At 55.1% G+C, this 27,546-nt stretch overlaps 2 protein-coding genes across 2 annotated transcripts in view; one reads left to right on the forward strand and one right to left on the reverse strand.

The window, feature by feature from the left end:
* Positions 1–16,999, forward strand: RPS6KL1 (ribosomal protein S6 kinase like 1). The gene is made up of 11 exons (XM_057318474.1): positions 1–180; positions 1,445–1,732; positions 2,952–3,076; positions 3,889–3,981; positions 9,461–9,508; positions 9,899–10,031; positions 10,721–11,329; positions 11,741–11,830; positions 11,998–12,080; positions 13,214–13,309; positions 13,582–16,999. Exons 1-11 carry the CDS (start codon positions 36–38, stop codon positions 13,690–13,692), a joined length of 1,821 nt encoding a protein of 606 aa, XP_057174457.1. The 5' UTR covers positions 1–35; the 3' UTR covers positions 13,693–16,999.
* DLST (dihydrolipoamide S-succinyltransferase) overlaps positions 16,225–27,546 on the reverse strand; it is a 19,895-nt gene continuing 8,573 nt past the window's right edge. Inside the window, exons 8-15 of the mRNA XM_026519496.4 lie at positions 26,305–26,457; positions 25,760–25,836; positions 24,812–24,909; positions 21,222–21,352; positions 19,838–19,911; positions 19,474–19,557; positions 18,921–19,088; positions 16,225–17,753 (exon numbers count right to left, since the gene is read on the reverse strand). Coding sequence (XP_026375281.2) covers positions 17,619–17,753; positions 18,921–19,088; positions 19,474–19,557; positions 19,838–19,911; positions 21,222–21,352; positions 24,812–24,909; positions 25,760–25,836; positions 26,305–26,457 — 920 coding nt within the window. The 3' untranslated portion in view covers positions 16,225–17,618. The remainder of the gene's footprint in view (positions 17,754–18,920; positions 19,089–19,473; positions 19,558–19,837; positions 19,912–21,221; positions 21,353–24,811; positions 24,910–25,759; positions 25,837–26,304; positions 26,458–27,546) is intronic.

Raw genomic sequence — 27,546 nt, forward strand, 5'->3', positions numbered from 1 at the left:
ATTCTAACGCCGGAGGATGAGCTCATCCGCAGCCAATGACCAGGCGGCAGCCGGCCGTACCCCGCACCTGGCTGGAGGACGCAAGGCGGCACCTGCGGTGCACGGTCTCCCGCACGAGTGAAGGGGCGGTGGCGGCCGGGGTAGGTCCGGCCGCGCGGACCGAGCTCCCGGCTCGGGCAGGTACGGGGTTTGCCCGGCTCCTCTCCGGGCCCCGGTCCTCCGGGCGAGGGCGTCCCCTCCTCTCACCCCCAGCACGCTGCCCTCGGTCCCGCCGCGCGGGGTGGCCCACCTTGCGTGCCGGGACTCGCGGGGTGGCCCGGGGCCTGACTCGAGCAGCCCAGCCCCTCGGCCTTGGCACCCCCACCTCCCGCCCCCAACACAGGCCTCAGAGCTGCGGGTCCCGGGTGGCTGGGCGGAGCGAGGAGGGTGCGGCTTGCCTCCCCGCTTCCCTCCACCCCCTGGCCGCTTGCTGGCCGGGGTTCAGCTCCCGGCTGGCTTGGGGACGTGGGTTTCCCTTCCCGCCCCACTCCCCATCCTGTTCTGTCTATTCCCTCTCTCCACAGAGGCAGAGGTGGCCTAGTCTTGGGAGTTCAGGCCCTGCCCTTTTCAATGGGGCCTGAGAGAACACAGGTGCCCCTGAGCCGGGGCGGAGGCAGCTCTGCTGGCCTCCCTCAGAGCCCTTTCCTTTCCTGAAGCCACTGCTCTTATCCCCTTGGCCACTTGTGTCACACACTGCTCAGGGAGCAGCTGCTATCAGGTTCCTGGAGGCCATGTGGCCTCCTGGCCTACTCAGAGCCAGGGTAGTGCTGCTGCCTCCCTGGGGCCGGGAGGCCCTCCTTCCTTTACCTCCACCTAGAATCCGTCACTCGGGCATCTCATTTGCCCACAGGTTTAAGGCCAGGCCTTGTGCCTAACTCTCTGCCAGGCTCTCCAGGCGGTCCTCACGTGCTGACCTCGAGCTCCAAAGGAAATGAAATAAAGCAGGGGCAATCTCCCGTTCAGGGAGGTGCCATCGAGCTGAACCCTGAAGGATAAATGAAATTCCTGTAGGAGGAGTAGGACCAGGAGAACAGGCAGGATGGAGGGAACAGTGTGAGGAACAGCCTTGGCTTGTGGCCAACATGTTTACTATGTGCTAGATACCCGTTTGTCTGTGAGACCTCAGGAAGGCAGTTCTGGATCACAGATATCCCCAGCTCTCTCCAGTGCTCAAGACATACCTGTTGATCTGAATTTGGACTGAAAGGAAGAGCCCCGAGCATGTTATTATTCTGTTATCACCATTTAGAAAAGGTCTGGCCCTGTAGAGAGATGTTACCCACACTAGCTCTGATCCCTCCAGCCGTTGGAGGTATTAGTCTCCCAGTTTTCAGCTGAGGAAACCAGGGTACGGATGGGGTGTTGTTCCCAGCTGGGGCCTCCCTAGGGCGTCTCTTTATTTCAGGTCACCTCCACAGGGCAGCAGCCATGAGCCTGGTGGCCTGCGAGTGCCCTCCGGGCCCCGGCCTGGAGCCTGAGCCTTGTTCCCGAGCACGGTCCCAGGCCCGTGTGTACCTGGAGCAGATTCGTAACCTGGTGGCCCCCGGGGCCCCCGACATGACCAAGCGTGACTACCTGGTGGATGCAGCCACGCAGATCCGGCTGGCCCTGGAGCGCGATGTCAGTGAGGACTACGAGGCAGCCTTCAACCACTACCAGAACGGCGTGGACGTGCTGCTGCGCGGCGTGCACGGTGAGCACCCGGCCGGCTGGGGGCGGGAGCCGCTGGGGAAGGGCCAGCTTGGGGCTCGCCCTGTCCTCTGTCCGTCTGCGCCGGGTGAGCAGGGCTCCAGGCTGGCCCCGCAGGGCCTCTGCGACGGACAGTCATAACAGGGGGCCTGTGTGAGCGGTTCCTGTATGCCAGACACTGGTCTCAGGGTCTACCTCACAGTAATGGAGATGACCATGTGCGTTGTTGATGTCGTATGTAGGAACCATTTTTATGCCCATTTTCCAGATACGAAACTGAGGTGCCAGGCAGTTAAATTACTTGCTTAAGTTTCCGTAGCTCTCAGCGACAGAGCTGAGAGGTTTGAACAGTTGGGGCTCGACAGGCTGGGCACTGACCCCCGTACACTTGTCTGTCCGTGGAGCGGAGCGGGGCTCCTGCCCACTGGGGGCTTGCGTTACAAGGGGGGAGACTAAAGAGATTAATGGTGGATAATTACCTCTCAGGTGGGAAGAGCAATGAGGAGGACATGAGGGGAGAGAAGAGAGAAAGGGAAGCCAGGCTGGGCTGGCGTAGGGTGTTTTCTAGAAGTCAGAAGTTTAATCTGAGCGCTGAAGGACAGTGTGTTGTCCAGCCGAAGGGCCAGGTGGTGCTCCGGAGAGAGAGAGCATCCCATTCAGGGCAGAGTGGGGCATTGCCTCTCCAGGGGAGAGGCCGGCCCTGAGGCCAGGTGGAGATCCCTGAGGCGGTGGGGGATAGGAGTCGGGCCCTGCTTCCTGCTTCTTACCCCGCTGCCAAAGAGCCCCCCAAGGCCGGGGCTTCCAACTGCCCAGTGAATTCGTTCCTCTTCCCATCCCAGTCCCCTCTCCGGCCTTTTCACGCTGGGCATCCGAGAGGGCACAGAGGCATTCTCTGGGAGCTTCTGTCTCCTCCTCCAAAAACGGACCGGGAAGTCCCCACTCTGTTCCTTCCCGGGGTGCGAGGCAGCCTGCGGCCAGTGGGTGCAGCTGTGAAGTGCAGGAGACCGGGGGCGACGGCGGTTCCCAGCCTGTCCCTCCATCTTCTTCTTCGTCCCCACCTGCTGGTTTCCCCCCAGAGGAGGGCTGGGGAACCGGTGTGGGGGCCCCGTCTGCAGACCAGCCTCAGAAGTAGGCTCTCTCTCCTGTGGAGGGCAGAGGGTGGGGAGCTGGAACCCCAGCCCTCCAGGGCCAGGCTGGGTCCTGGTAACCGCCTTACCCCACAGTTGACCCCAACAAGGAGCGATGCGAGGCTGTGAAGCTGAAGATTACCAAGTACCTGCGGCGGGCCGAGGAGATCTTCACATGTCACCTGCAGAGGACCCTGGGCGGTGGCACGAGCCCCGGCACGGTGAGGAGACCGCGCCCCAGAGGCCTGAGGGCTCTGGGGGGAGAGAACTGAGGCCCCCACCCCACGGGTCGGAGGGCTGTCACCTCCTGTCCTGGGCTGCGGGGCAGGGCAGGTGGGGGAGTGTGCCAGGGACAGGGCTGTCCCCCCACGGTTCTGCTGGCTCCCAACGTCTCCCACACCCAGCTAGTGCCTTGTCTTCACACACTGAGTGAATCATCTCCAGGCCAGTCTCACCCCCGCCAAGGGTAAACGCACGCACCTCTGGACTCACGCACGGCTCCTGCACAAGCTTCACGTGCACACGCTCGAAGTTTCCCACATCTGTGGGAGGTTGACTGGGTCTCAGCGAGCACAGCTGACCCTTGGACGAGATGGGTTTGAACCGCGTGGGTCCACGTCTAGTCGGAGTTTTTCGATAAATACGCCACAGTGTTGGGAATGTATTTTCTCTCCCGCATCTTGTGAGGCTGCTTCTCCCCGAAGCAGGGGCCTGGGCCACGTGCCTGGGTCTTCCGCGCATGTTCCCTGAGACCCCCATGTGCCCGGGTTCGCTCCCCACCTCTGGGAGCACCTGCCTCGTATGGGTGGGGCTTTCAAGACTGGGGGGGGTCTGATTCCCTGCGCCTGGGAGGAGGGCGGGCGGGGGGCGGAGTGTAGAGGGCAGTCAGGGTGCCAGTCAGGGCCAGCTTCTCTGCTCCCTGTGAGGTGCGGGCTCCGTGGACCCCAGTTCTGCCCCTGGTGCCCCCTGCTGTCTTGGCAGCTGGAGGACGGCTGGGCCCTGAGTCTGTGGGGTCTGTCTCCCACCTCTGCAGGGTTTCAGCAGCCTGAGGCTCCGGCCCATCCGCGCGCTGAGCTCTGCCCTGGAGCAGCTGAGGGGCTGCAGGGTGGTTGGGGTCATCGAGAAGGTGAGTGAGCTGACGGCCATGGTTTTCCTGCCAAAGGAGATGGTGCAGGCAGATGGGGGTGGTGGGTGGGGAGAAGGGGCTGGAAAGGGGTCAGCGGGTCCCAGGGGAGGAGAGCAGCTGTGTCCGGTGGCTCCCCACCCTTCTCTCACCCCAGCACATATCAGTCAGCTCCTGGAGAGGAAGAAGGGAACAGAAGAGGCAAATAGTCCCTTTCCCGCAGCTCAGGCAGACAGCCCCTCCCTCCGAGATTCAAGACAGAAGCCGGAGAAGCAGTGCCCAGGGCGCCCGGCCAGCACACACTGCCCTGCTCTCTCCCCCTTCCGCTTCCCACAGGCCCCCACCCACACTCCCTATGCGCCCCAGGGCTGCGGCCAGAGTCTCCCCACCAAGTATCGCTGAGGAGTCCCTGTGGTGGGAATGTGCACTGCTCTCCAGAAGCCTGTCCTGCAGAGGGTCCCAGCCCCCAGAGGGGGCCTTGGCACCCCCACCCTCATCCTGACCCCGTCTGAGCCCCTTTCCCTTCATGTGGGGCAGGCAGGGAGCTAGGAGCGGCCATGGCGACCTGCACGTGGGACGCTCATCAGAGTGGGGGAGACGGAAGGACAGACAGTTGGGTCAAATGAGATCTGGGCCAGCATTCGGCTGCCCTCTGCCCCAACCCAGGCCGCACCTGAGTAGTTCCCAGTGCGGTTCTTTCTCAAACTGGCTGTTCATCGGAATCACCTGGGGAGCTTCCTAAAAAGAGAGGCCTGGGCCCCACCCCAGGCCTGTTGAGTCAGAGTTTCCAGGGTTGAGCCGAGGCATCTGTAATTTAAACACTCCTGGGGGGATTTTGCCGGGCCTGGGAGCCCGCAGAGGACGCCTGCTGCAGGCACCGTGCGGCCACGGCAAACCCCTTCACCTCCCCGTCGGTTTCTTCATCTGTAAGCGGGGTAAGAATCCTCCCCCGCAAGGGGGCATGTGGAAACTAAAATGAAACAATTTTTGGGAAAGGCCTGGCACACGCTGAAACATTTGATACGTGTTTGATGGCTCTGAATGCTAGTGACAAGGGCGGGCGGGAGGCGTGCAGGCTTCCCGTCCCCCAGCCGTGCTCCAGCTGCTTCCCCAGGTCCCTGGAACAGGCCCCAGTCTGTCAGCCAAGGCCAGGCCAGCTTCCATCTGCCTTCCCTCCAACTGCGCTCGTCTGTGTGGCCCCAGCCAAGCACAGCGGCTCCCACAGACCGGCCGGGCGGTGACTGCCACCACCTTTCCCTCGAGTGGGATCCCGCTGAAGGATAGGTGGTGTGGAGAGAGGGGTTCCAGGTCCAGCAGTGTGGGTTACAGGGAGTTAAAGTGATACGACTTTGTTTTTTTGATTATAGGCATTTGCAGAGCTTTGGGGATGCAAATGTATACCATGAATTTCCGAGAACGAGGTCTGTGATAGAATTTCCCGAATTTGTTTGACCCCAGGACACGCGTATGCAAAGCATTTTCCACATCCAGTATTCTAAGGCCTGTGCGTGTGGAAAGCACAAATTAAGGCCAAGCCCAACCCTTCTGTTTTGAGATTGTCTCTCTTTCCTTTTTTACCCTTTCTTGGGCACCCAGCTTACCTACTCCACTCCCTTCGGAGATCCTGCTTCCCTTTCCTGTGTCATTTCCAAGTCGGGAACACCATCTTCCCCAAATTAGGAGAGATGTTAGGGCCCCTGGGCCCAGGTCCCTGCAGCCAGGCCTGAATATGCTATCCAGGAGCCCCATTCCACAGCCCTGCCCAGGCAGATCCTGGCGGAAGGGAAGGGCAGCTCGGGCCAGCAGCCCTCAGGGCCGGGCCAGGGCCAAGGGCCTGCTCTGGAAGCCTGGAGTGCCCCGGGAGATGCCCAGCTGGGAGGTGAACTGGGCTGGGAGAGGGATGCCTAGGGGCTAAGGAGGTGCTGGCAGGGGGAGGGGGTTGCCGGGAGCTGTGAGGTAGGGGGCTCAGGGACTAGATGGGTCTCTGGCTAGAATACCCAGGGGTTTGTTCTCAGGGAGCATGGGGGGCCTGAGAGCTATCACCACATGTTTGCTGAGCGTCATGTAGGAGCCAGGGATGGGGAAGAAAAAGAAAGCCATCCAAGTCACTTCTTGTTTTTTTGGCCCAGACACAGGGGTGTTTTTTAAAATTATCGTTACTTACCAACATTTGAAAATTGGCAGGTTTGATACAGAAGTCCAGATTTCCTGCTTCTGCAAAATTGGAAGATCTGGGAATGCTGGCTCCCATTCTCGCGTGGCAGCAAGGAGTCGGGGGTGGGGGGGTGCCGGTTTTAATGGGACACCAGTCCTCTGGTTTGCTCTTGTCCCTGCCCTGCCCCTTTGGTTCCCATCCCAGGCCCCTGTGGGCCTTGGAGTTGGAGAATCTGTTTGGAACTTTTGGACTTGCTTGCGCCATGAGAGAGTCCTCCTGGGATTTTGATACTTCGGGCATTTTTAAAGAAAGGGTTAATGTGTTTCACTGAAGCTTTCATTGTTGCATGTCCCAGGATCTCAGGGGGTATCTTTAAAAAAAAAAAAAATCCCTTTATAAAAAGGCAAAAAAGGGGGCACCCAGAACGCCTCCCACCTTCCAAATGGCAACAGTCACCTGACGTAAGGCACATTCTCATTTGCAAAACTGTTGCATTAAACCCTCTCAGTTGCCCTGGGGAAAAAAAGCACTAGACTGGGCAGCCCATCCCCTGTCATTAGCCACCTAAGACTACTGGAGTTACAATTAGTTAAATATTCTGCTTCTCATTCACACCAACCACGTTTCAAGGGCTTGATAGCCTTTCATATGGTTAATGGCTTCTGTATTGGACAGTGCAGACATATATTTCTTTCATGTTCTATTGGACAGTGCTGCATTTTATTATTTTAAGGTATTTATTTATTTGAGAGAGAGCAAGCGTGCGCGCAGGGGTGGGGCGAGGGACCCAAGCAGACTCCAAGCTGAGCACAGAGCCTGATGCAGGACTCCATCTCCCGACCCTGAGCTCATGACCTGAGCTGAAATCAAGAGTCGGACGGTCAAGCGACTGACCCACCCTGGCGCCCTGGACGGTGCTGCATTTTAATAATGGTCTTACAGAAAATGAAACGGAGGTTCCTAAGGTCAAATGACTAGTGCTCTGTCCCCCATAGCACTGAGCAAAAGAGGAAGGGGATTGTTTTGCTTGCTTGCTTTAAGGGGAAAATACCCCCTCTGCGCTTGAGATATAAAAGAGAAAGGAATTTGAAACTATATATACATTCCCCACCATCCTACTAGCTCCAAGATAATTGCTATTAATGTTTTGGTCTCATTCTTTCTCGATAGATGGGGTGTGTGCACGCGTGTGCGTGCATTAAATATGTGTATGTCATATGTGTGTGTGTGTATATACTTAAACACACTTGTTCCAGCGTACTGATCAGGTTTTGTATCTGGCTTCCCCAGCCTTCCCTGCTGGTTTTTTGGACTGTCTCTGAGAGGACCTTAGCCAGGACAAGGTGGTAGGGAATTCCACTTGGCAAGGGACAGTGGGGAATTATCCAGGGTGTCAGTATTTGTGGGAAACTCGATTCTCCTAAATGACCCCAGAGTTTTCTTTCTTGCTTTTTCAAGCATTGCACAAATTTGGTCAAGTTGCTGGGACCGGACTGGGTTCTGTCTCTGGCTTTCGGAGGAGAGACCTCTGGCGGTCAGAAGGCATGCGTCACTGCTGCCTCGGGAAGGGCACTGACGGGGGAGCTGAGGCTCAGAGGGGAGGGCAGGTGCCATGGTCACCTGGCTGTGCCCTCCTTGCAGGTCTCCAGGACTCTGGGATCAGCCCTGCCTGGATTCAAATCCTGCCTCTACTGCTTTTTAGCAGTGACTATAGGTAACCTACCTCTCTGAACCTCAACTTCTTCATCAATAAAATGGGTCACTAATCATACTCACCTGGTAGGGCTCTGGGGCTAAAATTAAATAATCTACATAAAGCATGTAGCGCAGAGTAAGTGCTCTGTAGCCAGCATGGGGCTTCCCTACAACAATGTTAGGAACAGTCACTACAGATTATTGAGGGAGGGCATGTGACGTGGCAGGTGCAGGCCGCCGTTAGACTTGTCTGCTGGAAGAGAGTCCTGCTGACCTAAGGGAGGTACTGCTGCGACCCCATTTTGCAGCTGAGCAAGGTTCAGAGAGGCAGTGCGATGTGGCAAAAGGGTAACTGGCGTTCTCCTGGCCTTTATAGAAATAAAGGGCCTTTTTTTTTTTTTTTTAAAGATTTTACTTATTTCTTTGACACAGAGAGAGCACAAACGGGGGGAGCGGCAGGCAGAGGGAGAGGGAGAAGCAGGCTCCCTGCTGAGCCAGGAGCCCGATGTGGGGCTCGATCCCAGGACCCTGAGATCACAACCTGAGCCACCGAGGTGCCCACAAAGGGCCTATTTATGGCGTCAACAAACCAGTGATGAGGGAAGGTGGGCATTTGTAATTCCTGTTTGGTAGATGAGAAAATCCGTTCACTTGCCCAAGATTTAAACCCAGTGCCCCTTTCTCACCCCAATCTTGGGATGCGGCCTTTGTGACTGCCCAGTGGCCTGGCCTCAGCGGGAGGTGCCCACCTGCCACCAAGGGGAGTGTCTGCAGGGTGGGCAGACAGCCGAGTCACCTCAGGGTGCTGGTCTTGCCCGCATAGGCCCCTCACTTGGCCAAATCTTCTGCCTTCCCGCCCCAACACGCTCTGCTCTCTCCTGTGGCTGGGGTCCACCCCTGCCCGCCACAGAGATGAGTCAAGGGCCCAACTCCAAACAAGGCCCAGACCCAGCGATTGGCATGTTGCTGTCTTGAACCAAAAGCAACGGAGAAGGGGGCTGCTCTCCACAGACGCCTCCAGAAAGAAAGACTATTTAAAAGGGGGGAGGGGCAGGCAGGGGAAGGGACCCAAAGGAGCATGCCAATCCTGTGTTCCTGGGCACGGTCGGCCCATGGCTGAGCTTGGGCCACACTCTCAGAGCCTCAGCCACTTCACCTGTAAAATAAGAGATCAGAGAGGTGACTGGCTCTGAGGTCCCGCCCAGCCATGACGCCCTCAAACCCTGTGGCCGGACCACACATGTATGAAGGGACTCCGCCATCCCTGCTCTGTGCGGGACTCTGGGATTACGGAGCTGGCAGGGTGGTCACTCCCTCCCATTGCTCACAGCCCGGTGGGGAGACAGGAAACTAGACGCTGTGATAGGGCCCCCTCAGGGTGAGCCCAGAGAGCACAGGAGACAGAGCAGCTGACCTGAGGGCTGGCACCAGAGCTAATCCTTCAGGTCACACGGAAGTGGGTGAGCAGGACAGGACTGATGTCAACTCGGTGGGGGCCCAGCGACACACTCTGCACCGCTCCAGCCTGCCCTCCTCCTTGCCCTGGAGTGAGGGAACTGGGGGCTGGGGCTTGGGCCGTGGAGCCCCAGAAACTAGCCTGTGCCTTGACTGGTGCCTCTTGGTCCTTGGCAGGTGCAGCTGGTCCAGGACCCGGCGACTGGAAGGACCTTCGTGGTAAAGGCAGGTGCCACTTAGTTCCCCGCTATTCGGCATTCCCCCTGGGCCTTTCTCACCGCTCTTGGAAACCCCTGCCCTCTGGGGACCCTCCCACCCAGAGCCCATATCTGAGGACCAGGCTCCCTCCAAATCCAAAAGCTGCTTGTTCTGTCCCCGAGTACGTCCCCCGCCTCCCAGACACACATACTGCCTCATCCTTGTTTGCAGGGTGGAGGGCCTGGGTTCCATGGTGGGAGTAGGGGTGAGGGTCAGGTCAGGAACTGGGGGGAGGCAGTTGTTCCTCGGGGTGGCTTCTGTCCCCTAGCATCTGTTTCCCCTAACGCCAGGCTAGGCCGTCCCCCCGCAGGGCACCGTCTGCTCTGAGCCCCGCTGACCTGCCTGCCCTCTCCCCAGAGCCTGTCCAGGTGTCATACAGCGAACCAGGAGCGGCTGACCATCATCCCGCGTGGCGTCCCCTACATGACCAAGCTGCTTCGCTACTTTGTGAGCGAGGACTCCATCTTCCTGCAGCTGGAGCACGTGCAAGGTGGGGACCTCGGGGACCCCGTCAGCTCCTCAGGTCCTTGGCATGTCCTCTTATGCCAAGCACGAGGAGGGGGTAACTTGCATTAGACGTGCAGCACTGAGTGGGGGACCCAGGTTTTCTGGGGGGGAGGATGGCAGGATCGGGCTGGGGCCGGGCCTCTGGGTGGTGCTCGGGGCGGGGTGGGGGGGGGGAGGCAGGGGACGTCTTGAGAAGAAGGTTCGCGTCTCGGACCGTGAGAGGGCATTGAGGCACATGTCCCCTTTCTCGCCATTTCCTCCAGCTTGGGCTCTTTTCATTTTTCTAGTCTGTGGCCACATGGGATGGTGGCACCTGAGGCTGTGAGGACAGCAGTGGGGCCGTGGAGCAGATATTTATCGATCACCCTAGTGATTTTTTTTTTAAATGAGGGACGCATCCTTGGGTAATGACATTGAGTCACTGCAGGTCCAGGTCCGGCCGCCTTTTATTTTACTTGCTTAAATTTCATAATACTGTTCTCCCTAAAGAGTAAAAAATTACAATATATTGAGCAGGGGAGAACCTACCGCCCAGAGGGCATTCCGGGCTGAGGAGGGAGGGGCACAGGGAACATGTGGAAGACAGAGGGGCCATGCTGTGCGGAGGGGAGGCAGGAGTAGGGGACCTGGTGTCCACGCTCTTCTCCTCCCCTGCCCCTCTGCACGGCCCAGGAGGCACGCTCTGGTCCCACCTGCTCTCCCAGGAGCAGCCCCAACAGTCTGGGGTCAAGTCCGGCTCCAGCCCAGAGAGGATGAAGGCTCCGCTCAACTCACCCCTCGGCCTCCAGACCCCAGCACTGCTCTCTATGGGACCCACCCGCCTGCGGGACAGAATCCTTCAGGAGCCTCCACGGACTTCCCGGGGCCTTCCCCCAGCCAGGGAGGCCCCACCCATCACTTCCCAGAGAGAGGCTGAAGGTGACCCCTCTGCCAGGACCCATACTTCCCGCCCCTCGGACCTACCAAAGGCCCCGGGTGGCCGCTTGTACCTCCAAGCCAAGCGGCGGCCTGGCCAGAGCTCAGATGGGAGGCCGTCTTGGGGGCTCCCCTGGGTTCATCAGGGGGCGGTCCGGGTGTTGGGGGCCTGTGGCCGAGGCAAGAGTCCCAGCCGCCCCTTAGCCGAGAGGGCGTGCCCGAGCTCTGGCCACGGCGCCTGGAGGGTGGAGGAAGAGCAGGTGAAGCAGTGGGCGGCCGAGACCCTGCTGGCCCTGGAGGCGCTGCACCAGCAGGGGGTGCTGTGCCGAGACCTCAACCCCCGGAACCTGCTCTTGGACCAGGCAGGTAGGCGCCTGGGCCCGGGGTGGGGAGGGGATTAGGCTGCCCTCACCCCACCTCACCTCTCACATGGGGCCCCCAAAACCTCCAGACAGAGGAGAGGTCCCCAACGTCCAGGGGCCCTCTGAGGTCATCTGCTTCCCCTGCCTCCCCCTGGCCTCTTCACAAGGGGCTCTGCCGAGTCTGGTTGGCTGAAGTTGAGCCTGAGTCCAGGGCGGCAGCTCCTAGAATGCCTGGTTGTCTCTGGGCCTTCGGGGACCAGGCCCCAGGGAGGCTCTGCCCAGTGTGGCCACTGGCTCCTGCTTCGTGCCTGCTGGGGGACGCCCCGGAATCCCCCCTGCCGAGCCACCTGCTCTATGACCACTAACCACAATTTTTGTCCACCCTTTTTCCTCCCTACACACACTGGCTGAGAAGGTCACATCCGGCTCACGTATTTTGGCCAGTGGTCTGAGGTGGAGCCCCACTACTGCAGGGAGGCCTTGGACAATCTCTACAGTGCCCCAGGCAAGAAGGGAGGAGGGGCCGGGGGGCCCGAGATCTTGGGTGCCTCTGTGGGTTGAGCCGTGGGGCTGTGGATGACAGAGGGAGGGGGCCGTGTCCGGGTAGGAGGGGCAGAGTGGAGACCAGCCCTCTTGGGTGAGGCTGGGACATGTATGTTCTTATTCCTACAGAGGTGGGGGGCATTTCTGAGCTGACGGAAGCCTGTGACTGGTGGAGCTTTGGGTCGCTGCTGTATGAATTGCTGACTGGAACGGTGAGTAGCTGTGCAGGGCATGGAGCCCTGGTGGGGAGCGCAGGATGGGCTCGGCGTGGTCCAACCAGCCAGGGTCGGGGCTGAGGCTACCTCGCTCTCCAAGACTGGGTTGTTCCCTCCCCCGCGGCTGCCCCTACCCAGGTCACGGACACACTGAGCACCCCGCCCCACAAGCGGCTATCACTAGTGAGACTGTCGTCAACTTCGGTAAATGAGAGTCGAGCTGGGCTAGTTAAGGTTTCCAGAGGAGAATACCTGGGTGGTCTGGAGGGAGGGTGGAATTTGACACAACCCTTCTCCCTGGAAGGCCACTGAATCATCCCCCCAGCTTCTCCCCACTGCTTATTCCCCCTACCCACGCCCGTCTGGGCTGTAAGCTCCAGATTTTGGCTGAAGGACAGCAGCCTCTGCCCTCTGGGCTCCTCCACGAGCTCAGCGTCACACGAGCTGGTGAGGCCAGGCAGCAAGGGAAATCCCGGACTACGGTTGAGCGGGAAAGGACAGGAGCGGATGAAGCGTCTTCTGACATCTGTCCTGGCGCCCTCTTGCTAGACAGCCTCTGACAGCCCCAAGAGTGGGGTTCTCTCCTGTTAGCCTCCCCCCGCTTCTCCAGCCCAGGGCTCCTGGCCTTGCTCCTGGTTGCACGTTGCAGCCCTGCCTGGTCCCCGGAAGTCCTCTCCCTGCTCCAGTGCCGCAGGGTTCTGGAGCGCAGAGTGCACTTGGCCTTGGCCCTGCCAGTGGCCGACCACGGCCTGCTGTGGAGATTTGCTTTCTGTAAGGAGACAAGTTCCACTGCCGTTCCTGACCGAGTGCCTGCCCTGAATGCAACCCAAGATCGATGCTTCTGGCAGGCTTGGAGCCAGAGGGACCTGGGTTCAAACCCTGAACTCAGCCTACGTCCCTTTACGCCCTGAGCCTGCTTTTTAAAATGAAGATACTAGAACTTAGTTTGAGGGTTGTTGTGGAAATTATGGATAAGGGAGGTGAGGCATCTTCCACCATCTGGCGTTTAGTAGCTCCAAAGCAAACGACAACCGTCGTCATTCCCCCGGACATGACACGGGGAAGTAAATCCTGGCTTCCATGAGAGCGTGCAGACATCGCTGGGGTTGCCCCCATCCCTGTCTTCCCAGGCACTGTCGCAGAGCCACCCCTCAGGAATCCAGCCCCACACCCAGCTCCAGCTGCCCGAGTGGCTCAGTCGCCCAGCGGCCTCCCTGCTAACCGAGGTGAGTATGACTGGCCTAGAGGCGGCAGCTGCTGGGCCCCAGGGTGGGTGCTGAGGGCACAGCCCCAGCGAGAACGACAGCCCCAGAGGCTGGACGTCTGAGGAGGGTGCAGGAGGGTCAGGAGGACAACAAATCTGTAGACGCTGGGGGCCAAACACATGTACCCCAGGTACCACTGGGGGTTCCGTGGGACCCCGGCCCCCAGGTCAGCCCAGGCCTCGGCGAAGGGTCTGGGAAGGCTTGCCAAGCCCACTGGGCTTTTTTCCCCACAGCTGCTGCAGTTCGATCCCGCCCGGCGCTTGGGTGCTGGCGGAGGTGGCGTCAGCAAGCTCAAGGCCCACCCCTTTTTCAGTACCACCCAGTGGAGCAAACTCGTGGGGTAAGAGGGGGCAGACTGGGACATGGAAGCGGCTGGACTAGTCTGGATCTTCTCTCCCCTCTGCCTGCCCGTCTAAGCAGTGAGCTCGGGCGAAGGCAGCCGGCCTTCCTGCTCTGTTCCTGCCCTGTGCCACTCCGGGCACCATCGTAACCATCGCCACTGCCCCGAAGGGCCTGGGCGTCCCCCCTTTCTGGTCACTGCTGAGGGGGAGGTACAGGGAGATCTCACCCAGCCGGGCAGCTCGGACCCCTCCACCCATCCACCCTCCAGCCATCCATCAGGAGATCCGTGTACGGACCGCACTACCGGGTGCCTTCCAGGGCACCAGCTCTCAGCTGCTGACCGCCTGCAGAGCGGAAGGCAAGGTTTCGTGACTCACTGGTGCCACGTGCTCCACTTGGGACACCTCCGGAGACTCCTCTCAGGATACGGGTCCATTGGCTCAGCGGACCCAAACCAGGGCTGCCCTGCCTGCTCATCTAAGCCGAGCAACTAGTGGGCCTCTTCCCTCCCAAGCTGTTCCTGCACAGGGTGGGAGGCTGGGGCCGCAGGGAGAAGTCTGTAGTGGGCAGGAGGCAAGGGGAGGGACGGGATGACCCACTCCCCACCCTGACCATGCCCCCTATCTTGTGATTTCAGATTGGAGAACAAAAGGCAGGCACAAGAGGGAAATAAGGATAAGAAAAGGGGAGAGAGAGGAATGCAGTCTGCCACTCAGAGTCATTTTGAAAATAGAATAAAGAGCTCCCTCCCCCCTCCCACTAGTATGGAAAGGGGAGCCTACCCCCTGGGCCTCGAGGCTGGAGCCACTATCCCACTTTGTACCCATTAGGATTCCCTTCTCAGGCATTTGTCCTATTTACCATTTTACATTTTTCTCTTGAGGGTCCATTCAATTCACCACCCACTGTGACTTCACAAAACACATGGAATGATTACCTAAGCTTTTAGCCGGAAGCAAAATGTTTCTGGTCCCTCAAGAGCTGGGGTAAGTAGTTACCCCAAAGAAAAACCCCCTCCCCAGGTTTGGGGGCCCTCTGATTCCCCTCAGGGCTCACCCTGTCTTGGGTGTGGTGCCTAAGAAGGAAATTTCCACCAGACCTCTGCCCCCAACACCTTCCTTCCAGTGTATCTCCAACACCACCAGGGGGTGCCTCTGACACCTCTCCAGTCTGGCTGTGAAGGGCCGACGCTAGGGACCACTCCTGCAGAGGGCACACAGGGGGAAACACAGCCTATGTGTGCTTTCCCTGGGGCTTCCCCATACCCCCCATCCCATGCCCCCCAATAAAGCCTGCCATTGCCTATGGTGTCCTTGCCTCCTGAATGTAACCAGAGCAGCTCTGCCAGAAGGGAGAGATTGGAAGGCTCCCCCGGATATGCTCCATGATCGTCAAGAGTGAGCTTGGAGTCCACTAGAAGGTAGGAAGCAGGGCTGGTGGTGAAGGGCATGCCAACCTGTGCCCGCAGAGCAGCTTTAAGCGGAGAGGAAGGGATGGCAGGTAGGGAGCCCTGGAATCCATGGGAAGGGGGGGGCAGGACCCAGTGACCCCGGACATGGATGGTGGCTCCCATTAAACACAATTATGCTAAGGCCTGGTGGAGCCTGTCCACAAGTCTGTTCTGCGGCTACGCTAAGTCAGGCTGGACTGCTTCCAACCACTGCCACGGGAAGTGTGAGCTGCTTCTGGAACTTCTGGGCCTCATTTGTGCAACAAACACTTGCACACCTGATACTTGGCTGGGCCCTGAGTTCTGAACACTGGTGTCCCAGCCCTTATAGGGCTTATAGTCTACCTTGTTTTGACAAAATGGGGCTAATACCACCTCCTTTGTGGGTTTACTAGAAAGCTTCTAGCACCGAGCCCAGGACAGATTAATTCTTAAGTTCTGCCTTTTGTTGAACCCCTATTTTCCCCCACCTATTAACTCTAGTTCTGCCTCTGGAGCCACTTCGTTCCCGTGACAGACCTTCACCTAGACATGACATCACTGCAGGCCCAGCAGGTGGGGACGGTGTTTAAGTTCAGATGCCATATGCCTGTCACCCGCAGTCAACCTAGGTTAGCTCCCAGCCCTATCTGCTTGCCCTCCCGGACCACTGCTCCCAGAGGCTACCTACCCTCCTCTGTGCTCTGACCTCAAGCACCCTGTATACACGTGGCAGTCAAGGCCAAAATGCGGCATTGTCTAAGTTGCGCCCACCTCCTCAACCCATCCCGGAAATGCTGCAAGCCCCCACAAAAACGCTCACATCTGTTAGCGTTTGGTTCCCACCTTTACGAAGCCACTGCGAAGTCTCTTCAAGAGCATGACCTGTCGGGCTGGAGGGGCTCACTGGAAGGAAGCCAGGCGCGCTCCCGGCACGTGGACGGCTAGGGTTCCACCTGCTGTCAAATTAGCACAGTGGTAAGTTCAGAAGTCTGGCATCTCACAGGCTAACCCCCGGGACACGCTGTGGCTTCCAAGGCTCGGGACGGTCACAGTGCTGGGGCCGTGCACCGTGGGAACTAAAAGGAACATAGAAGCAGGAACCTTTTGAGAACATTTGCCCTTTAATTTGCATTTAAAATCAGTTTCTTTAAATATTTTAGGTACAAGTTCTGAATAGTGAAGACAGAGCAGACGCTGCAGGCACTCAGTATCGGCCCCCGACCCTTCCCCCCACCCCACCCTCCAGGCCTTGCTTCTCTGCTCGAGATCCAACTGGGCACACGCACTACATCGGTGGCTCCTGGTGTCAAGGGTCAGCAGCCTCAGGCCTGGATGCAGCTGGATACAAAGCGATGAAGCCCAGCAGCTTTCATGACAAGATGTGTGTATTTAAACTCGCTCCAAGCAATTTCAATGATTGTGCCCAGACCCAACGGGCAACACCACCTCAGGTGACACGGCCCATTCTCCCCGCAGTGGAGTAGCAGCTTGGGGCTGGTTTCCACCACAGTCCATCCTCCCCAAGACCCTGCTCCCCCAAAGGCCATGATGCACAGAGAAACAGAGCTGCCCGTTCGGTCTGAGTGCTTACACCAATGGCATGTGAAAGCTCAAGTCAATCTGAGCCAGTCCACAGGAAGCCCCCTCCCCCATCTCACCAGGCTCCACCCCTTGTGACCATGCCCTGTCCCACTGCCAGGATGTGCTAGAATCTGCTCCCAACGACAGCCATGTGCTAGAATGGCTCCAAGCAGCCCAGAAAGGTCGGCACAACCACGGCTGTGTGTTACTGTGCCAAAGTGGAGCTGTGACAGAGTGGGCTCTGCTCCTGTCTTGTCTACAACATACCTTGGGGGGGGGGCACTCTGACCCCCCCCCAACAATGCCTACCCCCTCCTCCCCATATCCCCTGGCCTGTGCTTCCTGGACGAGGTAGAAGAGGCGTCCTGAAGTCCATGGCAGCGGAGCACGAACGTGTCATCTAAGCAGCACGCAGCACCTCTTGGCCTGTGGTCAACACCTCCACGCAGGTGGAATCAAGTGAGAATGCGCAAGCCAGACCAGAGGCTGCTGGGAGCCCGGAAGACACCACACCCTCCTAGGCGGCTCTGGAGCATAGGCTTTCAAAAATACAAACTTGATCACATGGTCCCCAGTGGTTTCCCTATAGAATACTGGCCCAGGGGAGAAGCAAAGTCATCTCTGCAAAAGACGAATGGGAGAAAGGCAGGAATATTAACGAGCATCCACTAAGGCTCGCTCTCCCTCAAGCCTCAAGAAGGTATTCGAGTGTTAAGAGAAGGGTGCAGAGAGGGGAGAGCCTGGCAGAATACCGAGAAAAGACCTGTGGCTGCTGGTTACGTAGTGCCCTGGTTTCCTTGCTGGAGGCCAACAACATGTGCCTGGCACCAGGCTAGCCTGGGACCCAGGAGGGGACAGGGAGAAGACTGGTGGTCAGTTCCTGCATGGTCGGTGTGAAGGGTATGTGGCTTCCTCCTAAAGGTCCAGGAGGAGGACTCTGGGATCCTCTACCGCTGCCTTGATCTTGCGGAGGAAAGTGACCGCCTCTCTGCCATCGATCAGCCGGTGATCGTAGGTCAGTGCCACATACATCATGGGCCGCACCTCCACCTGCAGAGAAGAGTGGGTGACAGGTCTGTCGGCAGCAGAGGAAGGCCCACTGGAGGTGGGGAGATGAGAAAGCAGAGCCCACAGAAAAGTTTTCGGTTCCAAAGCTTTTCCTATTGATGTTGGTTCTGAAGACTTAGACCCAGGCTTACCCTTAGTGCAAAGCTCTCCCACTCAAGAAAGCTTAACCAAGAAAATAAGTCTCTTCACAAGTGCCTTTTGAAAACATTCTTGGGCGCCTGGGTGCTCAGTCGGTTAAGTGTTCAACTCTTGATTTCGGCTCATGTCCTGACCTCAGGGTCCTAAGATCCAACTCTCCACAGCATCAGGCTCCCCACTCAGTGGACCCCTTCCCCCCCGCCCCCTCCCAACCCCGCCGCTTTGACACACGCTCACGTACATGTGCTCTCAAATAAATCTTTAGAAAGAGCAAGAAAAACACTCTCCGCCCTTTCATTCATCTGTTGTCTAAAGGAAAAGTTTTCCCTTCAATTCTGGCAGCCTGAAGCTTCATCTTCAGGGTTAGAATTTTAAAAGGTAACCAGAGATCCTCAAATTCTCTGAAATTGTATGCAAAGCTAGGTGTGTGAGCATTTTCAAGTGAGAAGACCCAGGGTTTTTGGATTCACAAGACCTAGTGACCCAAAAAGGTTCTAAATACAGGAGTCCCAGAAAATATTTTCCTACCAACATATCTTCTAGGGCCAGCTCAAGACCCTTTAACTTCGTTCCCTGAACTCCCAGGGAACTGCTAAACCTTCATACGACCCGGGAGCTCATAGATCCTCATTGCTGTCCTATTTCCCAGGGGCAAGGACCATGTTTCCAACTGTGTCCCCACTCCCGACAGCACCTAGAGAATGGAGCTTGATGACCCCTCCTGAAGGAGGAAGCACCTCAACTCCATGGTCCTCACACTTTAGTTTGTATCAGAATCACCTGCAGCTTCTTCATCAGGTCTGGGAAGGGGCCAAGAATTTGCATTTCTAAGAAGTTCCCAAACGATGCCGAACCACACACCACAATTTGAGGATCAGTGCCTTAGCTGTTAATTAGAAACTAGGAGATGGAACTTATGACTGCAATTACAGTGAATCTGTCATAATTAACAGTTAGCTTTCCCTCTCCTCATCTTCTAGCTGCTAGGACATTAGCAGTGATGGTTCCTACCTTGCCTCCCACAGCCACTGGCCTATCAAAGATGGCGTGCATGCCCAGGATGGCCGACTGAGGGGGGTTGATGATGGGTGTTCCAAAGAGAGAGCCGAAAACACCTCCGTTGCTAATGGTGAAAGTACCACCGTCCATATCTTCAATGGCAAGTTCATTCTTTCGGGCCTAAGAATAAAGATTTAAATCACTGAAATACAAGTACAACCCAGCTTTCTTCACTTACAGGGAGCCCAGAAGGCTCCTGTCTGAGATCAACAGTCCAACTTCGAGCTACTGTCCACTGCCAGAGGACAGGCACGATGCCTTGAGGACCTTTGCTTTCCCCGGCCGGCCTCCTGTGACGAGGTCTTCCGTGACGAGCACGCTGAGCGCTGCCAGATAGCTAGACTTTGGCTCCTGGGGGTGACTGCCAGCCTCGGGCTCTGCACCCCTCACCCAGCACAGCGAGGCTCCAGTTCCCCAAGCACTGCCCACTGGTGAGCCCGGCCTTCCCCAGCCCCTCCTCTCTGACCTGCCCGGCAGCTGACACACATGCTACTTTCCACTTTACCTTCTCTCCCAGTTCACTGATGGTTCGCTCGATATCTGCATAATTCATAGCTTCGACGTTCCTGATGACAGGAACCACCAGACCCTGATGAGAGTGAAAAGCTGTTTTCAGTAACAGGTTAACAGTACCCTTTATAATTATACTCCCTGATTCAAGTGGATGGTCTTCCCGCCCCACTGAGTATCTTAGGGACTCAATGTGATTAACAGAGTCTAAAATATTGAGGCTTGACAAAAGCAAGTTACTCTTTTACTAACTCCCTTCTGAAAAGACAGGACTACAGAAATGCTCTCCCCAGGGGTCTGCTTTGTCATACAAAGTGAGAGGCTAAGACCAGAGCTCCCCACCTCCTTCCCCAACATACCCGTGGGGTGGCCACCGCAACACTGATGTCAATATAATCCCTGTACACCACCTCTTTGGTTGCGTCGTCAATCACTGTGAGAGAAAACACGTATTACGCACAACTCCTCAAGCCTAGGCTAGTGCGGAAATACTTGCGTCAGCAGAGCGGAAATCCACACCGCCTGCTACGGCGTGGGCTGACCAGTGAGCATGGAAACCCCGCACCGCACGTGGCGGAGCCCTTACTCCCATGCCGACCAAATCGTGATGTCGCCCAAGTGACTCGACGCACCCGTTTTCTACAGAAGGCTCAGTACACTGGCTCACACGGGACAGGTATGCACAAAGTTCTCTTTAACCTTAACAGAGAATGGCTAGGTTTAAAAAGTGCTCCCAAAAAGGGAGATTAGCAAAGGGAGGGGTGGTAGTGCCGCCCATTCCGCTGCCTACTCTCCACCAGCAGTGAGGGAAGCCTCACTCTCAGAGACTCCGGAGGAAGCAGGGTGCTGGTTAGCTGGCAAACCCGCCGCTGGAAGTCCGGGTCTGGTGCTCATGAGAAAATACAGGCTCGGCACTCTTTTCCACAGAAAGTCTATCTTGTGTTGTTAGACGCCACCAAGGGAAAGCATGTGAAGTGAGAAAGAGGCCAAAACAGCTCTGAGAAATGCCTGTATGTACAGGAGGCAGAAGAAAGGGATGGAGAGTCTATCGGGCAGCATGACAAGAACGGAAGGAACAAAGAGGTGCACACTTGGGCAAAGCAAAGGCGGCCGCGCACCTCCCTAGAGCACACTACTCAGTGAAAAGGATTTCCAGATCTTTAGGGACCCTGGCACTGCTGAGGATTGCAAAAGTGTCACTGTCCCCTCTCCAACCTTCCAGGGAACAGAGAAGTGTCTCAATAGGAAAGAGACTGCTTGTTAGGTCAACATTTCAATGACGCAGGAGAGCAAAAAGTAAGGAAAGCGAGCACCAAGTCCATGAAAGAGGGGCCAAGCCCAAGGCCTCCCGCTGAGGTCCACTGACCAGAAATCAAAGGTCACCCTGGAGCCTATGCCAAGTGGGGAAGTCAGGCCCCAAGATCCCGGGGCCCACGGGAAGGCAGGTGCTAGACAGAACATGAGCTTCCCCGCAACACGAGAAGTCCTGGGAGCTGGGCTGGCTTGAAGCGCGTGCTGGCACAGCAGCTGCCACACTACGAACTGGGAAGAGAAACCACTCTGTCCAGCTAGTGGGGAGAAAATAATCACGACAGCATCTCAGGAAGGCGGATCAACAAACACGTGGACGAAGACACTCGTGTCCTCACAGGTATGAAATAACGCCTTGGTCTATGTGTAGGTGGTCTGCGTTCCTGCACACGCCTCCCAGGACCTCTTCGAGTCCGGCCACCGCAAACTCACCTGCATTGACCACAGGCTGCTCCTGCAAGGCGAAGGCTGAGGCCTTCACGAATGCCGACATGAAGCCTAGTTTGAGGTTATGTTTCTTCAGAAAAGCATCTTTGTGCCGAGCCCTCATCTCCTGGATGTTACTGTAGAAACACATTACGGAACAAAGTGACCACAAAGCCTTTAATCTACCTTTCACTCCAGTTTCTAACTCCACGTCCACAACTGGGTAAGCACTTTTCCCTTACTCTGGACCATCGACCGGAAGTCCACGTTTTGAAATAGTCCAGCAGAGGTCAATACAATAACCTCGTTTCTTTACAAAACCTGGAATCAAAGGAATTGGGTCCAATCAGTCTTTCGGGTAGGCTGAGCCCCTTACAGGGGGCTCTAGTTTAGAAATCACAGAATTCAGTGACAGATATTATGAGCAAGAGATCACACAGCATACTAACATCCTTGCCTGGAGGAAAAAGTGATTTCTAGCTACCCTAAAATCATGAGCTTTCTACTCTGAAGAAAAATTATTTTAAGCATAACAAAGTCTACAAGATAACAACATTCTTTATATTTTTTGTTAGAATTATGTCCAAAAAACCCACCAAAGTTCATTAGGACTTCCTTGTGACATTATTCCTATCTTCTAATTAGTGAAAACAAAAACTTGAGTGTTTGGGCTCCATGTGAGCAAAAACATCCATGACAATATATGGTCAGGTATAGATCAGCTTTCTTTTAGGCTCATAGGAAAGTCAACAGACTCCCCATCTCCGCAGGGGTAGCAATTCCAGATACTTGCTCCTTCAAACAGGTGCTAACACCCACCACACGTAAGGGCCAAGGCTGGGCATCAATATAATAAAGACACAGTCCTTGCCCTTAATATCAGCTTACTGGATGTGGTTTCCTTGGGTATTTAGAAAGATGGACATGTGTGGACCTAAGTTTTTGAAGTACAAGCAGCTGGGCCTTCTGGGAAGTCTGCGACATGAACAGCCTTTGTTCATTTAGGACTGGTTTTCCAGAGATGCCACACGCTGCAGTGAGCGGGAAATGGCTTTCCCATCATTTTGCTGCAGAAACCTCAGTATTTATCGGAATACAGTTCTGTGATGGAAATTGAATTTAACTTTATCTCAGACCCAAATGCTCAGTTTTCCCTTTCTCCCCATAATGGCCTAATCTGACATTAACATGAAAGAGAAGATGGTATAAGTTTAACTCCCCCTTCAGACCGTTTGTCTTTGAAAAAGGAAGTTTTCCGGGGGGGGGGGGGGCACTGATGAGGTTTAAATGTTTGTTTTCCTGAGTCTAACCTTATTTAGTGCTAGGATTACCACCCTAAAGACATTACTGGTTCCCAAGACACAAGAGCCGCCGAAGAGGGAAAGAGATGTGATAAACATCTCTGCTCTCAAACCTGCCCAAATGCTATTGTCTGGTCATTAAGTAGTTTCTATTTCAGAGCTCTGCCCTTGGAGGCAGGGCCTGGGACAACAGGGCAGAGGAGAAGGTCTCAGGAAGGCCCCTTATGGGTAGCTGATCACCACAAGACCCAGGGGCACTCGATCCAAACCGCATTAGCGACTACAGTGAGACCCCAGGCCATCGTTAAGTGACACCTCGATTAGCTGCTGAAAGGAGACTCAGCTACTGCACTCACCTTCCAATCAAAGCTGTTGGGCCAACTGCATCTTCCAAGGCCACAAATATTTACATGTTTTGTCTTAAGGAATTAGGTAGAATTTCAAAGTCCAATTCAATTTGTGTACAATTTGGCCCTAATGCACTGAAACCTAAGCTGCAGCTTTGTGATTCATTAGTCAAGGTCCTTCCCTATGTCCTACAGATGGGAAGGAGAGAAATCTTCGGCTTGAATGACATCCAGTCTTTTTAGGAAGCTTCACAACAGCATGGATGACATCTAGTGAACAGGCCAGAGCCCTACTCTGGGAGCAATGCCACAGCGCATGGTCCAGAAACCACTCCCTTCTCTACGCTTCTCAGGTCCCTTCCAAAAGAAAACAAACTTCCCTAATGAAGTAGGTTAGCAGACTAAACACTAAGAAAAAGAAGCAAAGGGATGACCTGAAGACTTCATGGTTTACCTCCCGAATTAGATCTAAACTTTTTTTTTTTTAAAGATTTTATTTATTTATTTATTTGACAAAGATAGACAGCCAGCGAGAGAGGGAACACAAGCAGGGGGAGTGGGAGAGGAAGAAGCAGGCTCCCAGTGGAGGAGCCTGATGTGGGGCTCAATCCCAGAATGCCAGAATCACGCCGAGCCGAAGGCAGACGCTTAACGACTGAGCCACCCAGGCGCCCCTAGATCTAAACTCTTATCCCTGGCATTCAAAACATTCTGCAGGATGGATCCAACTTTCTTCCCGTTCTTTCCCACATATTCCCCACAGCAGATAGTTCTCAGATGTGTCCTGTACTTTCCAGTCTGTGTCAGCTCCAGGTTATTTACATCGTCTGGAATGCCAATTCCCCACAATGCTACCTGTCAAAATGCTAGTCGATCTTAAGGCCTATTAAAAAATCTCTTTCCTCCAGGAAACACTGCAGGACCTTGCCCTCCCCACCTCTGTTGTCTCAAAAAAAAAAAAAAAAAAAAAAGATCATTCTCTCCACTTTATATTTTGTACCCTTCTGATACTTCTTTTTCTAGATTTTACTTTGTGTGTTTTTTTAAAAGATTTATTTTAGAGAGAAAGAGAGTGTGCATGGGGGGTGGGTGGGAGGCAGTGTGGGAGAGAAAGAATCCCAAGCTGACTCCCTGCTGAGCCCGACACAGGCAGATCCCTGAGGTCCTGAGCCGAAATCAAGAGTCACTCAACCGAGCCACCCAAATGCCCCTTCCTTTGTGTTTATCCCATCAGAGGGGGAGCTCTAGAAAGGTGGTGCTCTTTTCACTTCTCTCTGTATGCCCCTCAAATAGAGTACAGCATCCTGTACACAGTAAGCGCTCAAACACTGCAGAACTGAACTACATTCTCTCCCCCACGGTGCTGACACTTGTACACGTCAAACCCTAAAGAAAATGGGTGAGTCAACAGCCAGCTCACCCTAGAAATGCATGTACTCAATTTGCCCCTTTGGTTATACATCCTGAGGTTTTTACTGAAAAACAACTTGCTTTCCATTTCATTATCACAGCTGGAAAAGGTGAAAGCTAGGACAAGCCAGTGCTTTTCCACCACCCAAATCTGCTTAGGAACACAACTCAGGAGCAGTCGCTGTGAGAAAGCAGCAGGGTACTGGGCTCTGTGCGGTCGAGTGGTTCTCCATTCCAAGGGTAGGCCCGGCTGCCCTGTCTCTACTTGGCGACTCGACACGACTCATCAGAGTTTAACATCATTACCGGCCTCATGTATGAGACATCACAAGATTCAGGTACAAGGCTAAGTTTTTTAAGTTACAGAGGCAGCAATTAGAGAATGAATCCCACGGTCACTCGTTTCAGTCAACAAGCAGTGCAAAGAAGTAGCTCCTCTTGTTGTTAGTTTCGGAATCAGCACTAGGAAGGGGCTGGGGCAAGTTCAGGTGTTCTCCAAGAAAAAGGGCGCGGGGAGTAAGAGGCCCGGAGCTCTCACCTCATGTCGATCTCGTTGAAGGTCGTGAGCATCGCACACGTGTTCTGGGCCTCCTTCAGACGCTGGGCGATGCGCTGCCGCATCCTGTTCATCTTCTCCTGGAAGGAGGACAAGCGGTGAGAGCCCGGGCTCTCCGGATCAAGCCCTCCCCACTCAGCCCAGGGGGCACTCAGCTTGCAAGGACCCATGTGTCAAGCACTAGGATAGCTAAGTCCAACAAGAGCTCCAGGCTCTCTTTCCCGTGGTGGCCTTGCTCCCCTGGGCGAGAACAAGGAGAGCCAGACAAAAACTATTCACTCGGATGTGCCTGAGTTTGACCAAGGATGGAAGTTCAGGAAATGGTTTGATTTAAAAATCAGAATCAATTTATGAAGGAAGAGTGTGGCGTAGAGCTAGTCGGGCCAAGAAGCACTACAGATTTCTGGGGATACAGACTTGCACGAGAACAGCTACTTGTGGAATGGAAACTCACCACAACCAACTTTTGAGGCTACGGTACCTTTAGGAGGTCTTCTCAGGCAGAGGAGCCCACGCTCCTGACCACGCGCTTCCTTGAGGTTCTACCCCAGCCCCTGCCAGCTACTGCGACTACGTAGCCCCCAGCGAAGTGTCCCGGAAGGCCAGGAGCGGGGCTCAGTAAAACCACTTCTCTGCAGTGATTTACCGTGGGAGGGAGGGGTACGTTATTAAGCTCCCACCCCTCGCCCATCTCACTCAGCCAGGGCAGGCCAGTGGTAGCACGGCACAGTGGGAAAAGCCACTGAACACAGTGGACTTCGGGTTCTAGTCTCCTCACACGACAAGTATGTGACTATCAACAAGCCACTTCCTAAACTCGGTTTCCATGAACTGCCAGCAATTCAAAGGTAGGCACCACAATGCCCACACTCCACTAATCTCAACACTGCCTCCTCGGTCTCTTCCTGGAAGCGGTCTCCAGAGGCTTACCCGATGTTCTGAGCGCAGACCCTTGCCAGCTCCTGGCTCGGCTACTGGAGGGGCAGCAGCGGGTTTCACTGCAGACACTGCAAATGAGGAGAAAGTACAGCTGCATCAGAAAATCAGAGACACAGCAGCTCTTCCGGCCCATGGGTCCCGTCCCCGTGCTCTCATAAAACCACCTTTTCGCACCAAAAAAAAAAGAAAAAAAAAAAAAGAAAAAGAAAACCAGAGAAACATCTGCTAAGTGCCACCGCTTTCATACTGTACTGTTGCTTAATTCTTACGACATTCTGAGGTGTACTAGTACCATTCCCAGTTCACAAATGAACGATCTGCTCAGAGAAGTTAAGTAACTGAAGTCACAGAGCTGTAAACAGAAAGCTGGGCTCCAAACCCAAGCCTTCTGCTCCAACGTCTAGAGTTCCTTCTAAAAAGCAGCCAGTGGAGCCCGTTCAGAGCCACGATGAGTCTCAGATTCTGCCCTGTGAGGGAACATGGCATTGGAGATGTTCTTCTCCTACACAGAGACACGCGGGGGGGTGGAGGCGTACCCGGTTTGCTAGCAAGAGGCTGGGAGGGCGAGGGCATTGGTGGCATCTGAGTGGGTATGGATGCTGCAGGGGGAGGAGGAACTGCTGATACTGGAGGCTCTGCTTTCGGGGCTGCAGCAGGAGCTTCGGCTGGCTTGGCCTTCACAGGAGCAGCTGGAAAACAAGAAAAACAGAGGCCATTGGCACTGTCTGGAATGAAAAACAACCAAATTACAGATACTAAGCAAGACTTACCAGCAAAAGCTCTACCTCCAATGACCAGACAAATGCTAACTGGCTACATACAAGGCACTAGGAAATGCACACAATGACAGAAGGCGCTATCCTTCCATCCCTGGGGCTCCTAGATGTCCTCCATTACGTGACTTCATTCAGCTGCGTTCCTGATTTCACAAATACCGACTGATGACCAAATTTAGCAAGTACTTTCAAAGCACCTACTAAGCCCATGGCAATGTAAACTTCCAAGCAAAAGAAACCCAGGCAATTGAAGATGTTGACACACACACACGAACGTAACACACTTCTAGTGATGCGAGCATGGGCAGTCTTGTCTTCTATTTTAACATCAAGTGCGGAAGAATACTCTTTAGTAAAAAATAAAAGTTTAATCAAAGGCTCAGACTTAAAGAGTTCCAAGCATTTCATCTAGCATAATGCTCATAAACCACAACTTTAAATTAGATGTTTATTTTATCTACCTGTACATACCTGGTTTCATATTTAAACTAGAAGAACATTCTTTTTAAGGAATGATCAGAAGATGAAAGAACGGATGTTCTCTAGCCTTCTACTGCCGCACACTATTTCCATTCTGGGCTCTGGTCTTACCCTGCTCAATCTCAAGGATGCAATCTACTCGCTCTCTCCTTAACTATTTTGATAAGGAGAAACAAACAGACTGTTACAGCATTTAACTAAGAATCAGAAAAAGTTCTTTTCTTTTCTAATCTCTCATACTGACCGTAAGGTGCCCTACAAATTCATTTCCTTATTTCTCACTTCTTCCCAAGAGAAAGTGCAACCTTCTTTAGAAATGTTAGGAGAATAGATGTGGGGGGGGGGGGGGAACAACACACTGAATTCTCCAGAAGAGACACACCATGAAATATTGCTTCTTCTCACTTTAGAACAGTGGCTCTCAGGGAGCCTGAGTGGCTCAGTCAGTTGAGCATCTGCCTTCAACTCAGGTCATGATCTCCAGGTCTTGGGATCAAGCCCCATGTTGGGCTCCCTGCTCAG

The sequence above is a fragment of the Ursus arctos genome, unplaced genomic scaffold, assembly GCF_023065955.2.
Source record: "Ursus arctos isolate Adak ecotype North America unplaced genomic scaffold, UrsArc2.0 scaffold_25, whole genome shotgun sequence".
NCBI classification, from domain to species: domain Eukaryota; kingdom Metazoa; phylum Chordata; class Mammalia; order Carnivora; family Ursidae; genus Ursus; species Ursus arctos.

Bases quoted from the DNA above. Each gene is read 5' to 3' on its own strand.
- RPS6KL1 (XM_057318474.1), top strand. From the start codon at position 36: ATGACCAGGCGGCAGCCGGCCGTACCCCGCACCTGGCTGGAGGACGCA. The intron at 3,077-3,888 runs GTGAGGAGACCG...CCACCTCTGCAG, and splicing joins GTGGCACGAGCCCCGGCACG to GGTTTCAGCAGCCTGAGGCT. The intron at 9,509-9,898 runs GCAGGTGCCACT...CCCTCTCCCCAG, and splicing joins GAAGGACCTTCGTGGTAAAG to AGCCTGTCCAGGTGTCATAC.